Source organism: Zootoca vivipara, chromosome 6 (genome assembly GCF_965207765.1).
Source record: "Zootoca vivipara chromosome 6, rZooViv2.hap1.1, whole genome shotgun sequence".
Taxonomy (NCBI): Eukaryota; Metazoa; Chordata; class Lepidosauria; order Squamata; family Lacertidae; genus Zootoca; species Zootoca vivipara.
In genome coordinates this window covers 80112089-80133626 of record NC_142589.1, presented here as the reverse complement: position 1 = coordinate 80133626, position 21538 = coordinate 80112089, and the positions used below count along the sequence as shown (strand labels likewise).

The 21538-nt window shown below is 45.3% G+C and overlaps 2 protein-coding genes across 4 annotated transcripts; one reads left to right on the top strand and one right to left on the bottom strand.

Moving 5' to 3' along the window:
- Positions 1-432: 432 nt before the first annotated feature.
- LOC118087886 (cytochrome P450 2A13-like) lies at positions 433-6995 on the top strand. Of its 2 annotated transcripts, XM_035120949.3 has the most exons (9): positions 433-636; positions 1805-1967; positions 2507-2656; positions 3005-3165; positions 3964-4140; positions 4744-4885; positions 5021-5208; positions 5745-5886; positions 5978-6994. In XM_035120949.3, the coding sequence occupies exons 1-9, from the start codon at positions 457-459 to the stop codon at positions 6157-6159; spliced, it is 1485 nt and encodes a 494-aa protein (XP_034976840.3). In that variant the 5' UTR covers positions 433-456; the 3' UTR covers positions 6160-6994. The 2 variants fall into 2 exon arrangements, with proteins under 2 accessions (XP_034976840.3, XP_088528940.1); XM_088672814.1 differs by lacking the exon at positions 2507-2656 and having other exon boundaries at positions 457-636; positions 5978-6995.
- Positions 6996-9813: 2818 nt separating this feature from the next.
- On the bottom strand, positions 9814-21347 carry LOC118087884 (cytochrome P450 2A13-like). 2 transcript variants are annotated; one of them, XM_088672816.1, is made up of 9 exons: positions 21155-21347; positions 17542-17704; positions 16901-17050; positions 15772-15933; positions 15029-15205; positions 14654-14795; positions 14305-14492; positions 12893-13034; positions 9814-12802 (listed from the first exon to the last, which is right to left on the bottom strand). In XM_088672816.1, exons 4-9 carry the CDS (start codon positions 15907-15909, stop codon positions 12621-12623), a joined length of 969 nt encoding a protein of 322 aa, XP_088528942.1. In that variant the 5' UTR covers positions 15910-15933; positions 16901-17050; positions 17542-17704; positions 21155-21347; the 3' UTR covers positions 9814-12620. The 2 variants fall into 2 exon arrangements, with proteins under 2 accessions (XP_088528942.1, XP_088528943.1); XM_088672817.1 differs by lacking the exons at positions 15772-15933; positions 17542-17704; positions 21155-21347 and having other exon boundaries at positions 16901-17033.
- Positions 21348-21538: the final 191 nt, after the last annotated feature.

Below are 21538 nucleotides of genomic sequence, written 5' to 3'. Positions count from 1 at the left end.
TCTTCTAGGAGACTCAGATGGTGGAACTTCTGGGATTCTGTCTCTATCATTGACTCCCTGGACTACCCTATTACTGCCACAGACACCCCTTTGCAGCCTCTTTCTCAGTTTCTCTCCTCCTAGTCTTACACCAGCAGAGACCCTGTCAAATGATAGGGACTTCTGAGAAATGGGGTGAGAGAAGTGTGCTTGCCTCTGGGACTCCTTGAAGCTCCCTTGGTGGTGCTGGCAACTCCCTGTCACCACTATCTGTCCATCTGAACTTTGCTCTGGAAGGTCTTCTCTTGACCTGAAAGAAGATGTTGAGCAGAGAGTAAACAAGTTGCACAACTTCAAGAAGCGGGTTCTTTCAAAGATATGTAACAGGCTCAAGTCAGGCTGGGCAGGTATTTTCCCTTCCCAGCTGGTCAGCAATGCATTGCCTGTAGAGCTCCACAGGCTACCCACAACCTTCCCATGGATCTCCTGACAGCAGCAGCCCTTTTCCTAGTCATCTGCCTCTCTTGCCTGATGGTCCTCTCAACATGGTGGCAGATGCACCGCAAAAGCCAGATGCCACCTGGACCAACTCCCCTCCCCTTCATTGGGAACCTGCTCCAACTCAACACAAGTGATATCTACCGTTCACTCATGAAGGTAACTTTCTATAATGTGTCAGTTATCCACTCTCTGATTTGTTATTATCAAATCATTTTGTATAGTGCTGCTTAATGATGATCACTCCATTCAATCCGTCCACCCACCCTTCTGTCTCTGTCTCTGTCTCTGTCTCTCTCTCTCTCATTCCTCATAACTCTCCTTCCACCACATTCTCCAACTTTTGATTCTCTCTCTGAAGTCTATGAGGTGTTGGGGAGAAGCAGTATACTTGGTGGGGGACACAGCATGTTCCTTTTGGGTTGTTAATTCCCTCTCCCCTCCATGGCTCCAAGAAGCTGTCAGCATGCAACAGTGGCCAGACCCCAGAAAACAGCTGAAACTCACTGGCTGAAATAGGTGAAGGTATCCGGTGGGTTGCAAACCCTCAGTTAGTTAGGGAGGTGCCTAGTATGTGATGATGGGCTGCAGAATACTGAGACCAACAGTGGGTCCAACAGTCAAGAAAGCAATTTCTGCATGCAGAGAGAAATGGGGGCCAGAAGGGGCTCATCAACCTGAGAAGGAAGACAATCTAGGAGAACTCTGATCCTAAACCTCCACTGCTTTGCGGTTACACTCATTCATGGGAAAGGAATAAACTCTGAGGGGGGGGAATCTGTACCCGCTGCCTTGTGATATATGTTTGGGGGATAAAGAGTAGACCATATGCAAATCCAGAGTGGAGTCCCTAAGGCGCTTGGATGATGTCTTGCTCGCCTCCTTCTGGCAACTCCTGCAGCCAAGCTGGTGCAAGTGTATTGCTTTGTTTCCCCTCGGGCCACATCACTGAGGCTGTGAATAGGATCTTGTCCAGGAACCCCCTACACACTGCCCAGGCTTGCACCCCGGAAAGGTAACTTTGGTGCTGTAGATACAGATTTTCTCTCTTCATTATTCTGTTTCATGGAATTTGGGAATGGAGGGAAGTGCCGATAGCTGATAGCCACAATGGATCTGCTTTGCCTCCGCAGTTGGAGGCAGCAATGCCTCTGCATCCCAGTTTCTGGAAACCACATGAGGGAAGAGCGCTCTTGCGTTCGGGTCCTGCTTGAAGGTTTCCCAGAAGGGGCATCTGGTTGGTCACTCTCAGAGCAGGATACTGGACTCTAGATGTGCTCCCTTTTAACCTGATCCAGCAGGCTCTCCTTGTGCTCTCTTTTCACAGATCCGTGAGAAATATGGTCCTGTCTACACCATCCACTTAGGGCCCCGCCGTGTTGTGGTCTTGTGTGGATACGATGCCGTGAAGGAGGCCCTGGTGGACCAGGCTGAAGAGTTTGGTGGCCGTGGAGAGATATCCATAATTAATTGGCTTTTCCGGGGTTATGGTCAGTTTCTTCTTCAGCAATTCTTGGCCAGAGCACATTATTACTGGTACTGGCATTTATATGGCACCTTTTAGCAAACCTAGCTCTGGAGAGTCTCAATGGTGGTTCTGTGTTGTAGAGTATTGTTATACCCATTTTCCTGAGGAGGGAAATGAGCCTGAGAGTCTCTCTCTCTCTATTAAAAAACCACATATATCTTAGGGCAGGCATCCCCAAACTGCGCCCCACGTATGCTTAAGATGGCCCTGCCTACAACTCCAATGATCCCTAGTTAACAGGACCAGTAGTCAGGGATGATGGGAACTGTAGACCAAAACATTTGCGCGGCCGAAGTTTGGGAATGCCTGTCTTAGGATGTTCTCCCAAAAGCTGAATTCTGAACTTTAAAACTGGACAAGATTTGAAAATGAAGACGTTTTCATCATTATTATTTGTTGGAGGTGGGGGGGAATCTCCATCATTGTGTGTTTTCAGCCACATTCCCACTGAGTGCACATTCTCCTATTCCTCCTTCCCATTACTCCTCATTTGCTTCTCAGGGGTTTTCTTGAGTAATGGGGAAAGGGCCAAACAGCTACGCCATTTCTCCATCATGACGCTGAGGAATTTTGGGGTGGGAAAGAGATCCTTCGAAGAGCGGATCCTGGAGGAGACCCACTTCCTGCTGGAATCCCTGAGGGCAACAAAAAGTGAGCTCAGTTTTGGTATCTTCAAGAAATGCTGCTTAATGAGTTACAGAAATGTGGCATAATGGCTTACAAGTAATAGTAACTGTTGATGTTTAACTGAGAATTTAATGCTGAATCTTTGGGTTTAATTTTGATGATATTTCATGAGTTTTTACAGTAGCTATTAATTGTTGTTTTTATGTGTATACTCTTTTAATTAATATTCTGCAAGCCACCTTGAGGGCTTTAAATGAACAGCGAGGGAGAAATCACCAGATGAAAGAAAACACCATTAAAGACTGGATTGATTTGCAAAGGGTTGACTTGATTTGCTCCAAGGTTGAGTGACTTGGGGGTCTCTCTTTCTAGGTGAACCCTTTGACCCCACTTTTGTCCTGAGCCGCTCAGTGTCCAACATCATCAGCTCCATCGCCTTTGGCAACCGCTTTGAATACGAAGATCAGGAGTTTCTCTCCTTGCTCCGCGCTATACTGGAAGTCTTCCAGTTTGCTTCCACCTCTTGGGGACAGGTAAATTGGAGGGGAAGTGGAGGACTTCCGTCGTGAGTTTGTGAATAATGCAATTTCTCTTTATCTACTCAAGGCATGGTATGCAGGACAGCCACTACTGGGTGGGGCTCTCTCATTACCCCAAAGTCCAGCAATGGTCAAGACACAGGGTTAGAAGCTGTAGCATCACCAGCTAAAGAGCTAGATCACATTCAGGGGTCTGAGTGAGCCTGACCAACAAAAGCCAATATTACAGTCTTCCATACAAGCAGAAGCTAAGTTCTCCACAAGTGGGCAGAACTTGGGAAAAGCTTCAAAATGGTTTTGATATCTGTTGAAGCAGGCGTCTCACTCTGAGCTCTCCATGGTGCTGCAACTCCTTATCTGCCTTGCTCTTTGGTCAGGCTCTGCCTGGAGCAAGTTTACAATGTTGCTTCAACCAGAGCGAAACTCAGATTGAGGCACTGAATTCCTCCCCACCGCCTGATTCTTCCTCCAAGTTGCCTTCCTTCTCACTCAAAGAGGAGAAGTCAGGCCCTGAGGTTTTGTCTGTGATGAGTTTATTGCTTAGTCAGCACCAAGTTATATCTGGGTGTAATCAGGAGTACCTTCTGTCTGTTCTTCTTGGAGACAAACTTCTCAAGTCTCCCTTCCTTTCAAGCCTCCTGTTTTTCCCAAACTTTCCATGATTACGAAGAACGGAGAGAGAAACTCCTGCTTCTGCCTGCCCCCCAAATCCATCTTAACTTACTTTGTTCAATATCTTTTCTCTCTCTTCCTCCCCCGAACTCTGTATTCCTCCAAACCCAACACACACAGCTCTCCTACATGTTCTCGGGCATCATGCAGCACCTGCCTGGCCCACAAGAGAAATTCTTCAAGAAGCTGTTGGGTCTGAAGGAGTTCATTAAAAGGAAGGTAAAAGCAAACAAGGAGACCCTGGATCCCAACAACCCTCGAGATTTTATTGATTGCTTCCTAGTGAAAATGCAGCAGGTAAGATTATGATCTTCTAAGGACTATGATCAATTTCTGGGTAAGGAAACTTTGTAGATCCTGTTTGAACCAGGAACTTTTGAAACTTGGATGGCTTTAAAAGAGGTTTGGACACATTGATGGGGAGAGTTCTACTGAAGGCTACTGGCCAGGATGGCTGTACCCTGCTCTCCACGGGTTGGTTGCAACAATGCTTCTGAATACAGTTTGTTGGAAACCATGGGAGGGGAGAGGAATTTTTGTTCGAACCCTCCTTCCCAGTGGGGCATCTGATTGGCTGCTGTGAGAACAGGATGCTGGACTAGATGGGCCTGATTAAGCAGGCACTTCTCCTTTGCCTCTGTAACTTTTCTGCACAAAAGGACTCTGTGACACCTCCCTCCCTCCCACTCTACCCAACCCTCTGTTCCCCACACAATCACTGGGCTCCTTTTCAGCATGCCATGACTGCCCCTTCCCCTCATTGGATTGAGCATGACATCACTCCAGCTCAGCCAATCATTAGGAGAGAGAGAGCTTCATATACAGGAGGCAGTCAGATTGTAGTCTATCCCAAGATATAATCTGTGAAACGTCCTCTTTCCCCATTTTTCTTCTTGCTAGGAAGAAGAAAACCCAAACTCAGAGATCTTCCTAGAGAATCTCATTATGACAACCCTCAATGTCTTCTTTGCCGGTACAGAAACAGTCAGCACCACCTTGCGCTATGGGATTCTGCTTCTGCTGAAATACCCGGAGATTGAAGGTGAATGCAGAAGCAGGTGAAAAGGAGGGTGGAGAAACATCTTTGTTTTTGCTAGTTATGAACTGGGATTCTTGTTTAGCTCCCCGGAAGGTGCACATGGACACTTGTTGTCACATCCTGCTGATTTCTCAACAGAGAAGATCCACAAAGAGATTGAACGTGTGATTGGTCTAAATCGCATTCCCACCATGGATGACCGTCCCCTGATGCCCTACACAGATGCTGTGATCCACGAGATCCAGAGATTTGGTGACATGCTCCCCTTGGGTGTAGCAAGATGTGTGACCTGTGATACCAAGTTCCAGGGATACACCATTCCCAAGGTACTGTGGTTTCATTCATTCCTGAGCTTCCTGCTCTTCTGCTCCACCCTTCAGTACAATTTCCAGACAAGTTTTGTGGGCTAGTAAATTCCCCTGAGGCACCTCTGTCTCTGACCTGTCTGCCATCATCATTGTGGGGGTATCAGAGTCAACAAATCCAAAATAAGACCTGAAGAGCCCAGCCAGATGATGTGGTGTTGGTTCCACATCTTCTAGTACTGCCTTCCCCAAAGGAGTGTTGGTACTTATAGGGCTTAAAGGGGTTTAATTCTAACCTTCCAAAAGCCATTTCCCCCTTCCCTTCTCATCAGGAAGAACTTTTTGAGGGCAAGTGCTTTTGGACTGTGGAAAGGACTCCCTCAGATGTTGGTGGAATCTCTTTCCAGCAAGGTTTTTCAACAGAGGTTGGATGGCCATCTGTCATGGATGCTTTAGTTGAGATTTCTTCGTCACAGGTGGTTGCACTAGATGGCCCACAAGGTCCGTTCCAGCTCTGCAATTCTATGAATCTAAGATTCTCTCCCTCTCTTGTTCAGGGGACTGACGTCTTCCCTGTGCTTGGATCTGTGCTGAGAGACCCCAAACATTTTGCAAGACCAGATGTGTTTGACCCCCAACATTTCCTGGATGACAATGGGCAGTTCAAGAAGAATAAGGCTTTTATGCCTTTCTCGGTTGGTGAGTGAGGCCCTTTCCCTTTCCAAGGTACTGCCAAGCCCTTTATAACAGCCCCCTGAAAGCCTCTATTCACCTTCCTCCTCTTTCCTAGGGAAACGCTCTTGCTTTGGGGAGCCCCTCGCTCGGATGGAACTCTTCCTCATCCTCACCAGCATCCTGCAGAACTTCCGCCTCAAATCTCCCATCCCACCTGAAAAGATCGACATTTCTCCCATGCTGGTTGGCTTTGCCACCACTCCGCATTTTTATGAAATGTGTGCCATTCCCCTCTGAAGGTGGTCAGGTGTCTTGGAGAAGCAGAATCCCATCGTCATCCACCTTGGCCACCAAAAGGCAAGCAAGCACACACACTAATGTCCACACCACCATAATTTTAGCAATGACAATGTTTAACATTTTTCCATTTTCTGGAATTACTTCTTTTTCTACATGCATAGTATATTGCTGCCTTATTTCTTGTTAATGTTCATTTTACTGCTGCACCCCAATTGAGGAAGCTGCAATATCAAATATTTCATCTTGGTTCTCTAATCTCTTCTTTTACCTGCACTTCTTTTTATAAGGCATACACAAACCACAGCTGTAAAATCACCCCACAAAATTCTAATGTCGTCTGCTATTGCCATGTTGTGAATAAAGAGATCACAGATTTCACTTTGGAGCTGTCATTTCACTCCATTTTCTTGTAGAACACTCTACTCTCCATATTATGCCCCCCTCTGTTTTATTTTTTAAAAAATAATATTTATTTAAAATTTCCAATAAAACCAAATTATGAATTCCAAATTATACACATATTCCAATACTCAAACAATTCCAATGTTGTGCCTAATTATAAATTGTGGTTGTTTATTTATAAAGTGGTTGTTTATTTATTTAACATCTGATGGGAGAGCATTCCACAAGGTGGGCACCACTACCAAGAAGGCCCGCTGCCTGGTTTCCCCCTATTGGGTTGGCCCCAATAAAGGGACTTTGAGGGTTTTCAATATAAAAGTGACCTGCACAGCACCATTTGTCAACCATATATATATATGATTATAATGAATATTGATGTAAAGCCAATAAACCCTAACTGAACCATCATTACCCACATCAGCACAGCTAAAATTGGGCAGCAAGCAAAAAGTGATATGGGCTTTCCAAAATGGAAGAGCAAGAGATGCTCAAGGGAAGAGATAATTATACCCAGTTTTCTAAGCCTCCTTGAGCGCATAATGGCCAGAGGGAAGAGGAGTGCAGGGTGAATCAGGCAACTCTGGGTTTGTCCTTGGAGACACAGAACCAAACAAGCACGAAGATAGCCAACCTCATGTTATCAGATGGGGAGCCCTGAGTTCCGTTGCATCGTGCACTTTAAGGATTGGGAAATGTTGACCCAGATGGCCCATATGCTACAGGGAGAGGTTTAGAGAACATCACTTGGGCAATAAAAAGAAACAGCCAACTCCAAAATGCCTGTGAGCTGCAAGTAAACCTGAGATAAATCTGACGACTGGCAGATAATAGTCTTGCTGTTTCAAAATACCAGTGGAGGAATTCTTGTTTTGAGAGTTGGCTAGAGCACAAATAACTGGACTCTTGCCCCAGAACTGGACTGTTCACATTTATGTAGAAGGGAATCTTCTGGGTTTCTCTCCCTACCTCCTTCTCCCCCCCCCCCACCTCCAAATGACCCAAAAGACCTCTCTGAATTATGCAAAAATAATTCTGCAAGGAGGCAGCAAAAGTCTCCTTTCCCAAGGACCAGAGGGCAGGTGATCTGTGATGGGGTGACTTCCCCATGCTGTTGTCTCTCAAGGGCCAAGGCCACCACCTGCCTTTGGAGCTGGAGCTGTGACTTGCCCTCCGAGGCCAACGCATGAAGGCAGCCAACCAAGACAGGTCAGAAGCAGAATCCAGGAATTCCCAAAGGTCCCTATATAGAGCCTAGTGGAGTGTCCACATTGTTCCGCAGTTCCGCTTTTAGAAAAATGGTCTCTGAAGGAAGCCAGTTGATCCTCTCCATATACAATTGGCCGGGAAAGGGGGTGGGCAGGGAAGGAAGAAAAGAAGGGATCAAAAAACACAGGGCATTGGGCAGGGGAGCTACACTCAGAGCTTAAGAAAGGGAGGGTTTCTGTGCTTTGTATTGGAGCAACTGTTAGTTTTAAAATATGCATTTTGACCAATCCTTTTGACAAATTTGTAATATTGTTATGCATTGATCTATACATCTAAAGCTAACTGTGAACAGCACAGAGGGTAGTTTGCCTAGTATCAGAAAGACCTCTTCCTTCCCTACAGACCCTCTTGGGTGCTGAGATCAGCACAGGGGACCCCTCTTTACCAAGGTCCTCCGCATTCAGAGGTTTGGGGTGGGATAGGGCTCCATTGAAAATGGCTTCTCCATGAGAACCATTGTCTGGACCTCTCCAGACAAGGGAACGACTCTCCCTATCTCTGCGATCTCCTGGGTGATGCATATGCAACTAGGCAGTTGAATGTGTATGCGTACTCTGTCCATTTCCCTTCCTCCATGTGGCCCCAGGCACTGTCAACCTGCACTACGCCACTGAATGAACTCCCCCATTTTCCAGAGTTAAAAATAACATAATTTAATAGGAACTTATGAAAATAACGAAATCCACCCAGCTAAACTAAGACCCCAGCTGGCTCCCGAACCAGGCAGCTGTGTGTCCTCCTGGGTGCTGAAACATGGGTGCTGCCAATCCCTAACTCACTCTCTCTTTTTATAATAATTTTTATTAGTTTTAAATTACAATCAAATAATAGCCTCATTATAACAATACCAATTTATAATATAATTATAAATTCCAGTCGTTCAAATATACCAAATTATATAAACCATAGGCTCCCCTCCCCCACATGAAGTCTTCTCTCAAGTTCGAACTTTGCAGCTGGTTCTGATCTGCAGTTTGTGATCTCATCTCTTCTAGCACACGCCTGTACTTTAGTCCACTTAAGCTCTAATGAACAGTACCTCTGCTTCTTAATTACAGGTAGGTAGCCGTGTTGGTCTGACGTAGTCGAAACAAAAAATAAAATAAAATTCATTCCAGTAGCACCTTAGAGACCAACTAAGTATGCCATAGGTATGAGCTTTCGTGTGTATCTGAAGTGTGCATCTGAAGAAGTGTGATGGGACCACTGGCCATGATCTTAGTTGTTGTTTTTTTATGTTGAGCTTCAGACCATATTTTGCGCTCTCCTCTTTCACCCTCATTAAAAGGCTCTTTTAATGGGGGAAAAATTAATAATTAATTATTTGGATTACAATTTGGTTCTTTTTTTAGTTTATTGTTTTTAATTGGAGAATTGGAAGTTTGTATTGGAAAACTAATAAAAATGATTTAAAAAACAATTTAAATGCTGAAGGGAATTAATGATCTAAAATGTGGAACTGGCCCTGAGGGTTAGGTGGGGCACGTAGTCCAACTGCGGCAGGCCCTTATATTGCCTCTGGCTACATTCCTTGCCTTCACTCTCTCCTCTCCCTGACCTTCGGTATTTTGTGGCTCTCAGGAGGGAGGGTTCTTTCTTAAGAGAGACAGTGATCCAAAGTGGTTAGAGTGCAGGACAATGACCTGGCAGAGACCAGGGTTCAAATCACCACCAGATGGCCATGAAGCTCACTGGGTGGGACCTTGAGGGGCCAGTCACAGCCTCTCAACCTGGCCTACCCACAAGATAAAATGGGGAGGAGGATTCCATCAGCTTCAACCGATGGCCCAGCTATGCCCCTATCTGGAAAAGGGGTAGTCTAACTTCTGTTGTCTATGGTGACTTCTAGGATAAGTTGCTGTGATGCGTTCTCTGAAGACAGCTGGTGCAGAATTTGGTGGCCAGGTTGCTCACCGGGGGAAGACAGTTTGAACATATTGCACTTACATCTCCTCCAACATATCTGCAATGAAAATAGGGATGTCCAGTTCCATAATGATAATTTTATTATTTATACCCCACTAGAAAGTGACAAAAGGAAACATACAAAAAATACAGTGCAATACAATTAGTATAATTGCTTACACTTCCATAATCTTTATTTTGATATTAGTGCTATTATTATCTTAATGCATATATGGTTATTAATGACCTACTACATTCTGCATAAACTCATTCCAAATGTCCAAAGTCTACATCTACAAGCAATCCTTTCATGAGTTGCGAGTGTTGTCATGCTGTCAAGCCATTGAATAAAGGTCATCCTATCTTCATTCTTCCAGTTCATCAGTATCAGTCTCTTAGCCACTGTTAGGTCAGAATCTATTTTCATTGTGCCGTTGTCCATTTCCATACAATAGGTATACTGTATAATTTAAAAGAATATTCTCCTCTGAAAATGTTAACTTTTTCCATACAGTCCTATTTAAATAGTCCAGCAATTTCTCCCAAAACTTAGCAAGTACTGTATAGAACACTATAAAAATACATATTTCAAAGAGGTGTTGTCCTTATTACATCTCCAGCAAAAAAGCTACTTTAGCTAGTCCTTTTTTATACAAAAATAAAGGAGCCCAATAAATTCTCAATATTATTTTCTGTTGTATAAATCTCAGTTTAAGATCCATCAATGCCGTTGGTACTGAGTCTAAAACATTTTCCCACTGTTTGGGTGGTACAATTTGAAAGTTCCAGTTCTTTATTCCAACCATTTCTTAAAGTCTGCATATGAAACTTACTTATTGATAATAAATATCTGTAGAAAGTGATCATGTCTTTTTTTGTTTACAACCAATGATCCATTTGCTCCAATATCTCAGGTGTCTCAGAAGCTGAAAAAGCTGCTGTTCCAAACAAACTTGTCAGGAGGTGTTGTGCCTGGAGATATTGGGCCAGATCTGCTCTCTTAAAACAGCGAAAGTATGAAACTAATAATCTTCCTTGTCTATCTGTTGACTCAAAGTCAATACACCTGCTTACATCAAATTTTTCCATGGTACCATCATTTCCCCAATTTTTAAAGTAGGATTTCCCCAGAAAGTAACTTCAGCATGTGAGAATGGGTCAAATTTGCTTTTATTAAGACAATATATTCCATATCCTTCTAACTCACTTGATTGTTTCAAGAGTCACCAGAAATTTCAGATACTTTGATCCTAATATTGTCCAACCAACCAAAGGAGATAGATGATTAGATAGATAGATAGATAGATAGATAGATAGATAGATAGATAGATAGATAGATAGATAGATGATATAGATAGATAGATAGATAGATAGATAGATAGATAGATAGATAGATGATAGATAGATAGATAGATAGATAGATAGATAGATAGATAGATAGATAGATAGATGATATAGATGATAGATAGATAGATAGATAGATAGATAGATAGATAGATAGATAGATAGATGATAGATAGATAGATAGATAGATAGATGATAGATAGATGATAGATAGATAGATAGATAGATAGATAGATAGATAGATAGATAGATAGATAGATAGATAGTTTCTGAGGTTTCCCACATCGGAAAGTTAATACCAAGGGTATGTTTCCAATTTTGAATGCTTGACAATAGTTAGGCAGCGTGGTATAGGTCAAGATTCAGACAAAGAGATATATCGCAATGCCCCAGACCAGATGATAGTAAAACTTCACATTCATATTAAAAAAAGAAAACCCAAACAGTTCTTTCAAAGTCTGTCCCAGGAATGGAGATTGCAAGGTTCCAGAGAAGCAATTTCCCCTACATTATGGCAGACCTTTTCTGCCTCCCCAAAACTCTTCAGCATGCACCAAGCTGCACAGTTAACAATTCTTCCTTCACAGTGAATGTTTCAGCACAGGAAAGTGACAAGGAGGAAGAAAATAATAATAATAAATTTTTATTTATACCCCGCCCTTCCCGGTTCAGAAACCGGGCTCAGGGTGGCTAACAACAGATTTAAAACACTTAATTATGATACGACATAAAACAGCATAAAATACAGTATAAAATCATGAATAACAATAAAATTCAAAGTTCAAAAATCAATTTTTTGGGGGGGGGGAACCCATCCAATAAACATTAGATGGTCACCAGGGCTAGCTGGCTAAATTAGTCCTACTTGGGCCAGCGAGGAGGCCAGGGGAGAGTTAGCTGTGGGGTCCCAGAGCGGGTAATCTTCATAAAAAGGGGAGGGGGAGGGAAGAGAAGGGGAATAAAATATCAGGCTAAATTCAAATTGAAGGCCAGGCAGAATAGCTCTGTCTTACAGGCCCTGTGGAAGGAGGTTAAATCCTGTAAGGCCCTAGTCTCATGGGACAGAGCATTCCACCAGGTCGGAGCCATCACTGAAAAAGCCCTGGCCCTGGTGGAGGGTAGTCTGACTTCCTTAGGGCCTGGGACCTCTAAACTATTATTATTCATGGACCTTAAGGTCCTCTGCGGGGCATACCAGGAGAGGCGGTCCCATAAATACAAAGGCCCTAAGCCACATGACGGAGGAAAAGAGCAAACAGGGAATCTGACGGCTGGAATGGGGGATGAGGAGAGGGGCTCATTCATGGTGCCTGAGGGAAGGAACAGGGGCTGTGAGTCAAGGACCTTCCAAAAGAAATACAGGGGGGGGGGATTCTACCAATGGAAACACAGATCATGAAGCTTCAAAAGCAAGATTCTGGAGGTGGGAGGGTCAACCTGTTCTGGCCCTTCATGAGTTCAAGAACTCTCCAATTTTAGCATTTGAAGCAACCAAGGTGGATGGCAACGGGGCTCCACTTCTCCAAGACACCTGTCCTCCTTCAGAGGGGAATGGCACACATTTCATAAAAATGTGGGATGGTGGCAAAGCCAACCAGCATAGGAGAGATGTTGATCTTTTCAGGAGGGACGGGAGATTTTAAGCGGAAGTTCTGCAGGATGCTGGTGAGGAAGAGGAAAAGCTCCATCCGGCCCAGATTCTCCCCCAAGCAATAGCGCTTCCCTAGGAAAAAGGAAGAAGGTAAAGGCAGCTTTTCAGGGTGCTGTTATAGATGGTTTAGGAGCGCTTGGGAAAGGAAGGGGACTCACTCACCAACAGAGAAAGGCATAAAAGCCTCGTTCTTCTTGAACTGCCCATTCTCATCCAGGAAATGCTGGGGGTCAAACACGTCTGGTCTTGCAAAGTGTTGGGCGTCTCTCAGCACAGACCCGAGCATGGGAAACACTTCAGTCCCCTGAACAAGAAAGGGGGAGAAATGAGAAGATAGAGGAGAAATGGGAGATTTCAACACCAGGCCAATTGGTGTAGTGGTCAGTTCTGAAGCACAGGAGCTTATCATAGCCATGCCCCAGAAAGTCCACAAATGCAAGCGACTGTGGCAATCCATCGCTTTAGACAAACATACCCTAATTCCAGAAAGAGCAGCAATGCTGCATAGTGTAAGACCCTATTTATGAGAGTTAGCACAACTCTGGTCCTCTGCCTTGCAAGCAGCCAATGGGGCTGGCAGAGGCATTGCGGCTGGTTCCTGGTAGGAGGGGACGGTGGGTGGGGTGAGTCAGCAGGGAGGGTGGTGCTCTGTGGAAGCACCAGAGGAGCCCCTGTGGTCCTTCTGCTGGCATATCTGCACAGCGCTGACCTCGCAGCTGCCTCGCCCCTCCCGCTAAGCCACAGCGATGCCAGGAGAACAAGGGGATATTGCCAGGCCTCCCCAGCATCCACACCTTCTATACATAGTTTCTCCAAGGACCGCCATTGAACTCTGTGGTGCCTGCTTCCGACTGAAGAAATGGTCCATCTAGCACAGCATCCTGTTCTCACAGTGGCCTACTGGGGACTGTGACCCCTGGCAGGTTCTTTTCAATGGCTGTTCCCCATTTCTGGGACATCACCCTTGGTGTGGTGCCTCTGCTAAGCACCAATAATTCTCCCCTACAGCTGGTGGCCTTATCAGGGCATGCAGTGGTCATTGTGGCTGCATGAATATGTGAAAGCCTGTCTCTTTGGCAGGATGGCTGAAGAGAGCAGAAATCTCTCTCTCTCTCTCTCTCTCTCTCTGTGTGTGTGTGTGTGTATTCTGTTTTTTATTTTGCATGTAGAACAGTAGTGTAATGCAACTTGTAAATAATAAAGACATCAGGAGAATAACAGGATGGCTGAGGTGTTTATTCCTGTAATCGGAATTGAACCAGAAAGGGCTGGACTCCCGATGCTGTGAAGACACAGGTAGATTTATGAGGAACTGTGCTGAGACAAAGAAAAGGATCCCCAAGACTCGGTGCTCACACACTAACAAGACAGATCTGAAGAAGTGTGCATGCACACGAAAGCTCATACCAATGACAAACTTAGTTGGTCTCTAAGGTGCTACTGGAAGGATTTTTTATTTATTTTTTATTTAACAAGACAGAGTGCTTGGGGAACTTCGGTGAGCCACAAACTGTATCTGGAAATTGTACCAAAGGGTCTGAGCCTCAGGAACTACAGTAATAGAACCACAGTACCTTGGGAAGGTTGTATCCCCGGAACTGGGTATCACGGGTCACACGTCTTGCTACCCCCAAGGGGAGCATGTCAGCGAATCTCTGGATCTCGTGGATCACAGCATCCGTGTAGGGCATCAGGGGACGGTCATCCATGTTGGGAGTGCGATTCGAGCCAATCACCCGTTCAATCTCTTCATGGACTTTCTCTGTTGAGAAATCAGCAGGATGAGACCAAAAGTGCTATTTGCACCTTCCAAGGAGCTAAAGAAGGATCCCAGCTCATAGCTGGGAAAGCAAAGAGGGACCCTCCCATAGGAAGGCAAGGACACATCTCTCCACCCTATTTTTCTCCCCCTTCCACAGTCACCTTCAACCTCCGGGTATTTCAGCAGAAGCAGGAAGCCATAGCGCAAGGTGGTGCTGACCGTTTCTGTGCCAGCGAAGAAGATGTTGAGGGTTGTCATAACCAGATTCCTTGGCAAGAACTCTGTGTTTGGGTTTTTCTTCTCCTAAGTCAGAAGGAAAACAATGGAGGATGCTTCATATGTGGGTAATCTGGTCTTCATATGTCTTCAAAGCTTGTTCTTTCCTGCTGATTGGCTAAGTGCAGTGATGTCATGATTAAACCAATGAGGGTGAAGGGACAGTTGAGTAGTGTTGAAAAGGTGGCTTCGTTTCAGGGATCCTAGTTTCCTTTCAGAGAAATACTTAGATCACAATACTTCGAACAAAATCACCATACCTGCTGCATTTTCACCAGGAAGCAGTCAATGAAATCCCGAGGGGCATTGGGGTCTAGGGTCTCCTCATGGTCTTTTACCTTCTCCATAATGAACTTCTCCAACCCTAAGAGCTGCTTGAAGGCTTTATGTTGTGGGCCAGGCAGGTACCGCATGATGCCCGAGAACATGTCATAGAGCTGTTTGTGTTGGTTTCAGAGGGGGGAGAAAACAGATATTGCACAAAGTGAAGCTGAGGTGAAGGTCTGTGGAAGTTGGAAACATATCATGGAAGTTTGGAAGAGACTAGAAAAAAGGCAGACTCGGAAGGTCTCTCTCCAAGAAGAACAGAACAGGCAGATGGAATTCCTGACTCCAGACAGAACTTGCATAAACTGCTGACTAAGCTATCAACTTCTCCTCTTTCGGGGATAAGGATGGAAACTTTGAGGAGGAATCAGAGAGTGAGAAGGAATTTCTTACAGTGCTAGCAGCCTCAACAGCTCAATGTGGGATCATGTGAGGCTGAAGCAACATTCTAAACTTGCTCCAGCCACACCTGGCCAAGCAGCAAGGCAGATCAGGAGTTGCAGCACCACGGATAGCTCCAAGTGAGCAACTCCTCCAACAAAGGTCAGGAGCTTTTTCTCAGCCACTCCCTTGTGGATATCTTAGAATTCTTTCAGGACCAGGAGAAAGGGGCAACTCTCCTTGTTTCCATGGCCTCATCCCATGTGCTCTCCCTCTCCCCTCCCCTCCAATTTACCTGCCCCCAAGATGTGGCAGTGAACTGGAAGCTACCCAGCATCATGCTGAGCAAGGAGACGAACTCCTTATCTTCATATTCAAAGCGATCGCCAAAGGCAATGGAGCTGATGACATTGGACACTGTGCGGCTCAGCATGTAGTAGAGGATCAAAGGGGGCACCTAGAAAGAAAGACACACAAAGGGTGCACCTAGAAAGCAAGTCACTCAACCCAGGAACAAATCAAGAATACACTTTGCAAAGCGGTCCACTCTTACCTATTAATTCCTTTGAGCAACTTTTCTTCAAGAGGATGTAGAGTGTTGGTGATGCATTTAGCTTAGGCTAAGTTACGTCTTTTTCCACCCATTACCAAAAATAAAAAGCAGCTGTGATAATTTTCAGTATAAAGCCACTTAACTGCCCATAGTTTCTAACTATCACCTAGAATCATAGAATCGTAGAGTTGGAAGAGACCACAAGGGTCATCCAGTCCAACCCCCTGCCGAGCAGGAAACACCATCAAGGCATTCTTGACATATGCCTGTCAAGCCTCTGCTTAAAGACCTCCAAAGAAGGAGACTCCACCACACTCCTTGGTAGCAAATTCCACTGCCGAACAGCTCTTATTGTCAGGAAGTTCTTCCTAATGTTTAGGTGGAATCTTCTTTCTTGTAGTTTGAATCCATTGCTCCGTGTCTGCTTCTCTGGAGCAGCAGAAACAATCTTTCTCCCTCCCTCCTCCATATGACATCCTTTCATATATTTGAACATGGCTATCATATCAACCCTTAACCTTCTCTTCTCCAGGCTAAACATACCCAGCTCCCTAAGCCGTTCCTCATAAGGCATCGTTTCCAGGCCTTTGACCATTTGGGTTGCCCTCCTCTGGACACGTTCCAGCTTGTCAGTATCCTTCTTGAACTGTGGTGCCCAAAACTGGACACAGTACTCCAGGTGGGGTCTGACCAGAGCAGAATACAGTGGTACTATTACTTCCCTTGATCTAGATGCTATACTCCTATTGATGCAACCCACAATTGCATTGGCTTTTTAGCTGCTGCATCACACTGCTAATTCATGTCAAGTTTGTGGTCTACCTATAACTCATTAAGCAGCATTTCTTGAAGACATCAAAACTCTGCTCACTTTTTGTTGCCCTCATGGATTCCAGCAGGAAGTGGGCCTCCTCCATGACCCGTTCTTCAATGGATCTCCTTCCCATCCCAAAATTCTGCAGTGTTGTGATGGAGAATCGGCGTAGCTGTTTGGCCTGTTCCCCATTACTGAAGACAACCCCTGAGAAGCATAGGAGGAGGGGGGGGAGGAGGGAGGCATGTGCTCTGAATGAGAATGTGGCTGAAACAATGAAGAATGCCCCCCTTAAAAAGTCAATTTTGAATTTTTTGCCTGGTTTCAAAAATTGTAATTTCAGCATTTGGAAAAACATTGTAAACGTCAGAGTTTCCTCTTATAGGGTGTGTGCATGTGTGTGTTGTTGTGCGCGAACAGAGTTGTGGTCTTTATAGGATCATGGAGTTGGGGTGGGGTGAGGGCTTGCAAACTCTCATCCAGCACCCTTCTTGATGGCTTGTCTAAATGGCATTGTGAAGACATTCTCTCCATCTCACTTCTTTCCACTGTAAAATATGTATTTAAAAAATCTACTTCATAGGACCAGGGGAAGTTCATTAGAAGTGCCCTATAGATACCCATAATCATGCACTCTGGTCTGCATTTAAAAAATAAAATAAAATCATGCCCTCTGGGCTGCAAAAGCAGAGACTGACCGTAACCCTGGAAAAGCCAGTCAAATGTGGCTTGCTCTCCACGGCCGCTGAACTCTTCAGCCTGGTCCACCAGGGCCTCCTTCACTGCATCGTATCCATACAAGACCACAACACGGCGAGGCCCTAAGTGAATGGTGAAGACAGGGCCATATTTCTCACAGATCTGCAAAAAGAAGGGGAGGGCATTGTGTGAGGTCATGGAAATGATGGAGCAAATAGATTGGTTTTTAGGAAGACAAGGAATCTTAAACACTGGCTGGGGGCAGGACATGTCAGGAAGGCAGGAGAGGCTGAGCAGGTGGCGCTCCCTGAATCAAGATGGCTCAAGGAAGGGGGACCATGAGCCAGTGAGTGGACTTCTGTCTAAGGGAAGGTGCATTGCAGGGTGAGAGACAGAGGGATGGGACACTCGTACAGGACCTGGAAGAAAAGGAGGTCAGAGCTATTGGGGTGGAGGGAGTGACAACCCATGAAAGCTTTGAGGAATGGGGAGTGCACAAGCCAGGATTCTACAAATTCCCTACCCCAACAAAAAAGCCTAAGAACCACTTAAGGCACTGGAGAGCAATCCAGCGAAAACACTTGCCGCTCCTCTTATTTTCTTTCTTTCTTTCACTGCCTTTGAAACTACGCCTGTGTCAATTTAAGTGCTCATACCAAAATATGACCTGAGGACTGATTTAGGTTATTGGTGAAGATACTTGATAGAGAACAAGCACAAAGATCAATTTGAACTATAAATCATAGAAAGGTGTTCTCTATCTTTGAGAGGTTTTCTCTTGGGCTTGTCCTGCACTTCTTTTGAACCTCCAGTGTTGATATTTATTTTGCTGGAAAGGAAATTTGTACTTGTGGTGAGATTGGAATTCTAAGCATCTCGAGGACACACTTTCTGACTGTGAGAAGACCGCACTGTGAATGCATGTGACCGCAAAGATGAAGAATTTTGAAAGGCGCTCCATTGACAGTTAATGTGGCAATAGCACTGTTTGAGGAGATATGTGTGCAGGTGAGGAAAAATGATTCTTGGAGAATCTATTGATGAACTGCCAGAACTGACAGAAAAGGAGATATAAGCTCCTTTCAACTGCAGGCTCAGCTCAGGGTGGGGGGAAGAAAAAAAAATTGAATCAGAGACGCGGTCTGAAAAGCAGAATAGAATGGTGGAGTTGCACATGGATGTGCAAAGGCTGGAAGGAACAGAGCTGCCAAATACTGGGGGTCTGGTTTATTTATTTTAGGGGGGGGACAGGAGTGGAGCCGAAGCAGAGAAAGGATAGACTTTGTGTGCAATCTGAAAGGAATCATTCCTCCTCTGATTAACTGGAAGAAGAGGAGAAAGAATGACAAACAGGCTTGATGGACTGATATATTGGTGTTAGCTGCCCTGAGCCTGGTTTTGACTGGGGAGGGTGGGGTATAAATAAAATATTATTATTATTATTATTATTATTATTATTATTATGACACAGGACTGGCACAGGGTTGATATCTGGATGGAAACGACACAGGGAATGGATTGGGACACGAATTAAGGTTTTAACTGAACTTCTATGCATTAATATACAAACATAGCTTTTAAAAAGCTTTTCTTTCAGAGGAGGAGATAAAGAATAAAGAGGGACTGTTTTATATCCATGAAAGCAGTAACAGAAGAATCTTTTTTTAGACTTTCTGCATAGAAAAAAGTAAACAGGAGAAGAATGGGTGGAAGGCTGGAAAAAAACAATGTCCAGCAAAAGGAATAATTGAATAACATAGAAGGAGCATTTGACCAATTGGAATAAATATTGACTTTTATCTCTTTCTTTCTTTATCTCTTTTCTCTCATTTATCATTATCATTATCATTGTTATTCATCTCGTTATACTTTGGTAAGACGTGGGTGGTGCTGTGGGTTAAACCACAGAGCCCTAGGGCTTGCTGATCAGAAGGTCGGCGGTTCGAATCCCTGCGACGGGGTGAGCTCCTATTGCTCAGTCCCTGCTCCTGCCAACCTAGCAGTTCGAAAGCATGTCAAAGTGCAAGTAGATAAATAGATATATACCTCCAGCAGGAAGGTATACGGCGTTTCCGTGTGCTGCTCTGGTTCGCCAGAAGCGGCTTAGTCATGCTGGCCACATGACCTGGAAGCTGTACGCCAGCTCCCTCGGCCAATAACGCAAGATGAGCGTCGCAACCCCAGATTCGGCCACGACTGGACCTAACGGTCACGGGTCCCTTTACCCTTTACCTTACTTTGGTAAGAACTGTATACAGATGTGAGAGGCAGATAAGGGGAGAGCTCCCAGAGTGAGAGGCTTTGGGAAGAGAGGGGTGAGCTCAGGTGAGAGGTGGGAGGGCACACCTGCCTCTGCAGAGGGTGAAAGTTAAGTGGCGAGGGAGGGTCTTGCAGCTTTTTCCCCCTCTTCCTTCTTTCTTTTGTTTCTTTCTTTTCTTTATTTCCTGCAGATGGGTTTGCTCCTTTTATTGTATTGCAAAAACTTCAATAAAAAACGGGGCAGAGCTCACCCAGCTGCTGAGAAATGGGCATCATTGCATTGGGGAAGAGGCTGATAGGCCTGGGAACGTTTCCCTCCCTTTCTCCATATTCATTGGCATTTATAGGGTGCTTTCCTGCTAAGTCGGCTCTTTTTAAAAATGAAGTACTAAAGCAAATAAATAATATAAACTAAGAAGAAGATGGCCCTGGGGATTAGGGTGGGGCACACCATCCAATTGGGGTAGGCCCTGAGGTTGCCTCTGCCTGTGACCCCTGCCTCCCTCCAACCCTGCCTTTCCCAGAGCTTTTTTTCAAGCTCTCTGGAGCGATTGTTCTTTCCTAAGAGAGATCATGCAGCATAGTGGTTAGAGTGCAGTACAATGACCTGGCAGAGACCAGGGTCCAAAGAAGAAGAAGAAGAGGAGTTGTTGTTGTTGTTTGGATTTTATATCCCACTTTATCACTACCCTAAGGAGTCTCAAAGTGGCTAACATTATCCTTTCCCTTTCTCCCCCACAACAAACACTCTGTGAGGTGAGTGAGGCTGAGAGACTTCAGAGAAGTGTGACTAGCCCAAGGTCACCCAGCAGCTGCATGTGGAGGAGCAGAGACGCGAACCTGGTTCCCCAGACACGAGTCTACCGCTCTTAACCACTACACCACACTGGCTCTCAGTGTGGAGATAGATAACCTTTCCTTTGCAGTCCATTCATGCCCCCTAGCTCTCCCCCCCCCCCGAGGTTTCCAGCAACTGGTATTCAGAAGCATTGCTGCCACAGACTTGTAGAGGCAGAGCTCAGCCATCACAGGGAGGAGAAAGGGGGGGGGTGATGTGGAACGACCACCCTTGGGTTCCTCCTCACCCCTATGTGCCTGGCAAAGCATTTCATTAAAGTGCCCCTGGTTGCCAAGCTTTCATATCCCCTCCTACAATGTCCTGGGAGAGGGAGGGGTGGGAGAGAGACACACAGTTGTATGGGAAGATTGGCATGGACATACAGCCACCGTCCGGCCGTTCGGTGTCCAAGCTCTTTGCCCACAGATCCTGGTTAAGCTAAGAAAACAAGGGCTACCTCCCATCCACCACGGCTCAAACGTCTTGCAAACGCCTCTCTGTGCCACCACACCTACCTTGGTCAGCTACTCAGTCTGTCCTGCTCCTGCTCCCTTCTCAAACTGGTGGATGTACACAGGTCCACACCCTTGGCAGCGTGTTACTGAGGCGCCCAGAAGGGGAGGCAGCGGAGGAAGACGAGAGAGCTGGGACTTGGCTTTAAGCCACACTTGCAGCTGCAGACATGAACTCAGTCGCCCTTTATTATTATTTCTATAGATTTGTTCACCCGCCCCTCCACCACCCCCGCCCCCAAAAAAGTACAGAAATAACAAAAGGATGGCAGGGGGCGGGGGGAGGTCAGGAATTTAAACTATGAAAGCGTCACAGCCTAGAAGGACAAAGAATGCAAAGACCCTGAACGTCTCCAAATGGGAATCGGTTTAATTACAGTATTAAGT

Excerpts from the sequence above, each read along its gene's own strand:
- LOC118087886 (XM_035120949.3), top strand. The coding sequence starts at position 457 with ATGGATCTCCTGACAGCAGCAGCCCTTTTCCTAGTCATCTGCCTCTCT. Across the intron at positions 1,968-2,506 it reads TTGGCTTTTCCGGGGTTATG|GGGTTTTCTTGAGTAATGGG; the intron begins GTCAGTTTCTTC and ends TTTGCTTCTCAG. Across the intron at positions 2,657-3,004 it reads ATCCCTGAGGGCAACAAAAA|GTGAACCCTTTGACCCCACT; the intron begins GTGAGCTCAGTT and ends CTCTCTTTCTAG.
- LOC118087884 (XM_088672816.1), bottom strand. The coding sequence starts at position 15,909 with ATGCTGAGCCGCACAGTGTCCAATGTCATCAGCTCCATTGCCTTTGGC. Across the intron at positions 13,035-14,304 it reads GGGGATACAACCTTCCCAAG|GGGACTGAAGTGTTTCCCAT; the intron begins GTACTGTGGTTC and ends TTTCTTGTTCAG. Across the intron at positions 12,803-12,892 it reads TTTTATGCCTTTCTCTGTTG|GGAAGCGCTATTGCTTGGGG; the intron begins GTGAGTGAGTCC and ends CCTTTTTCCTAG.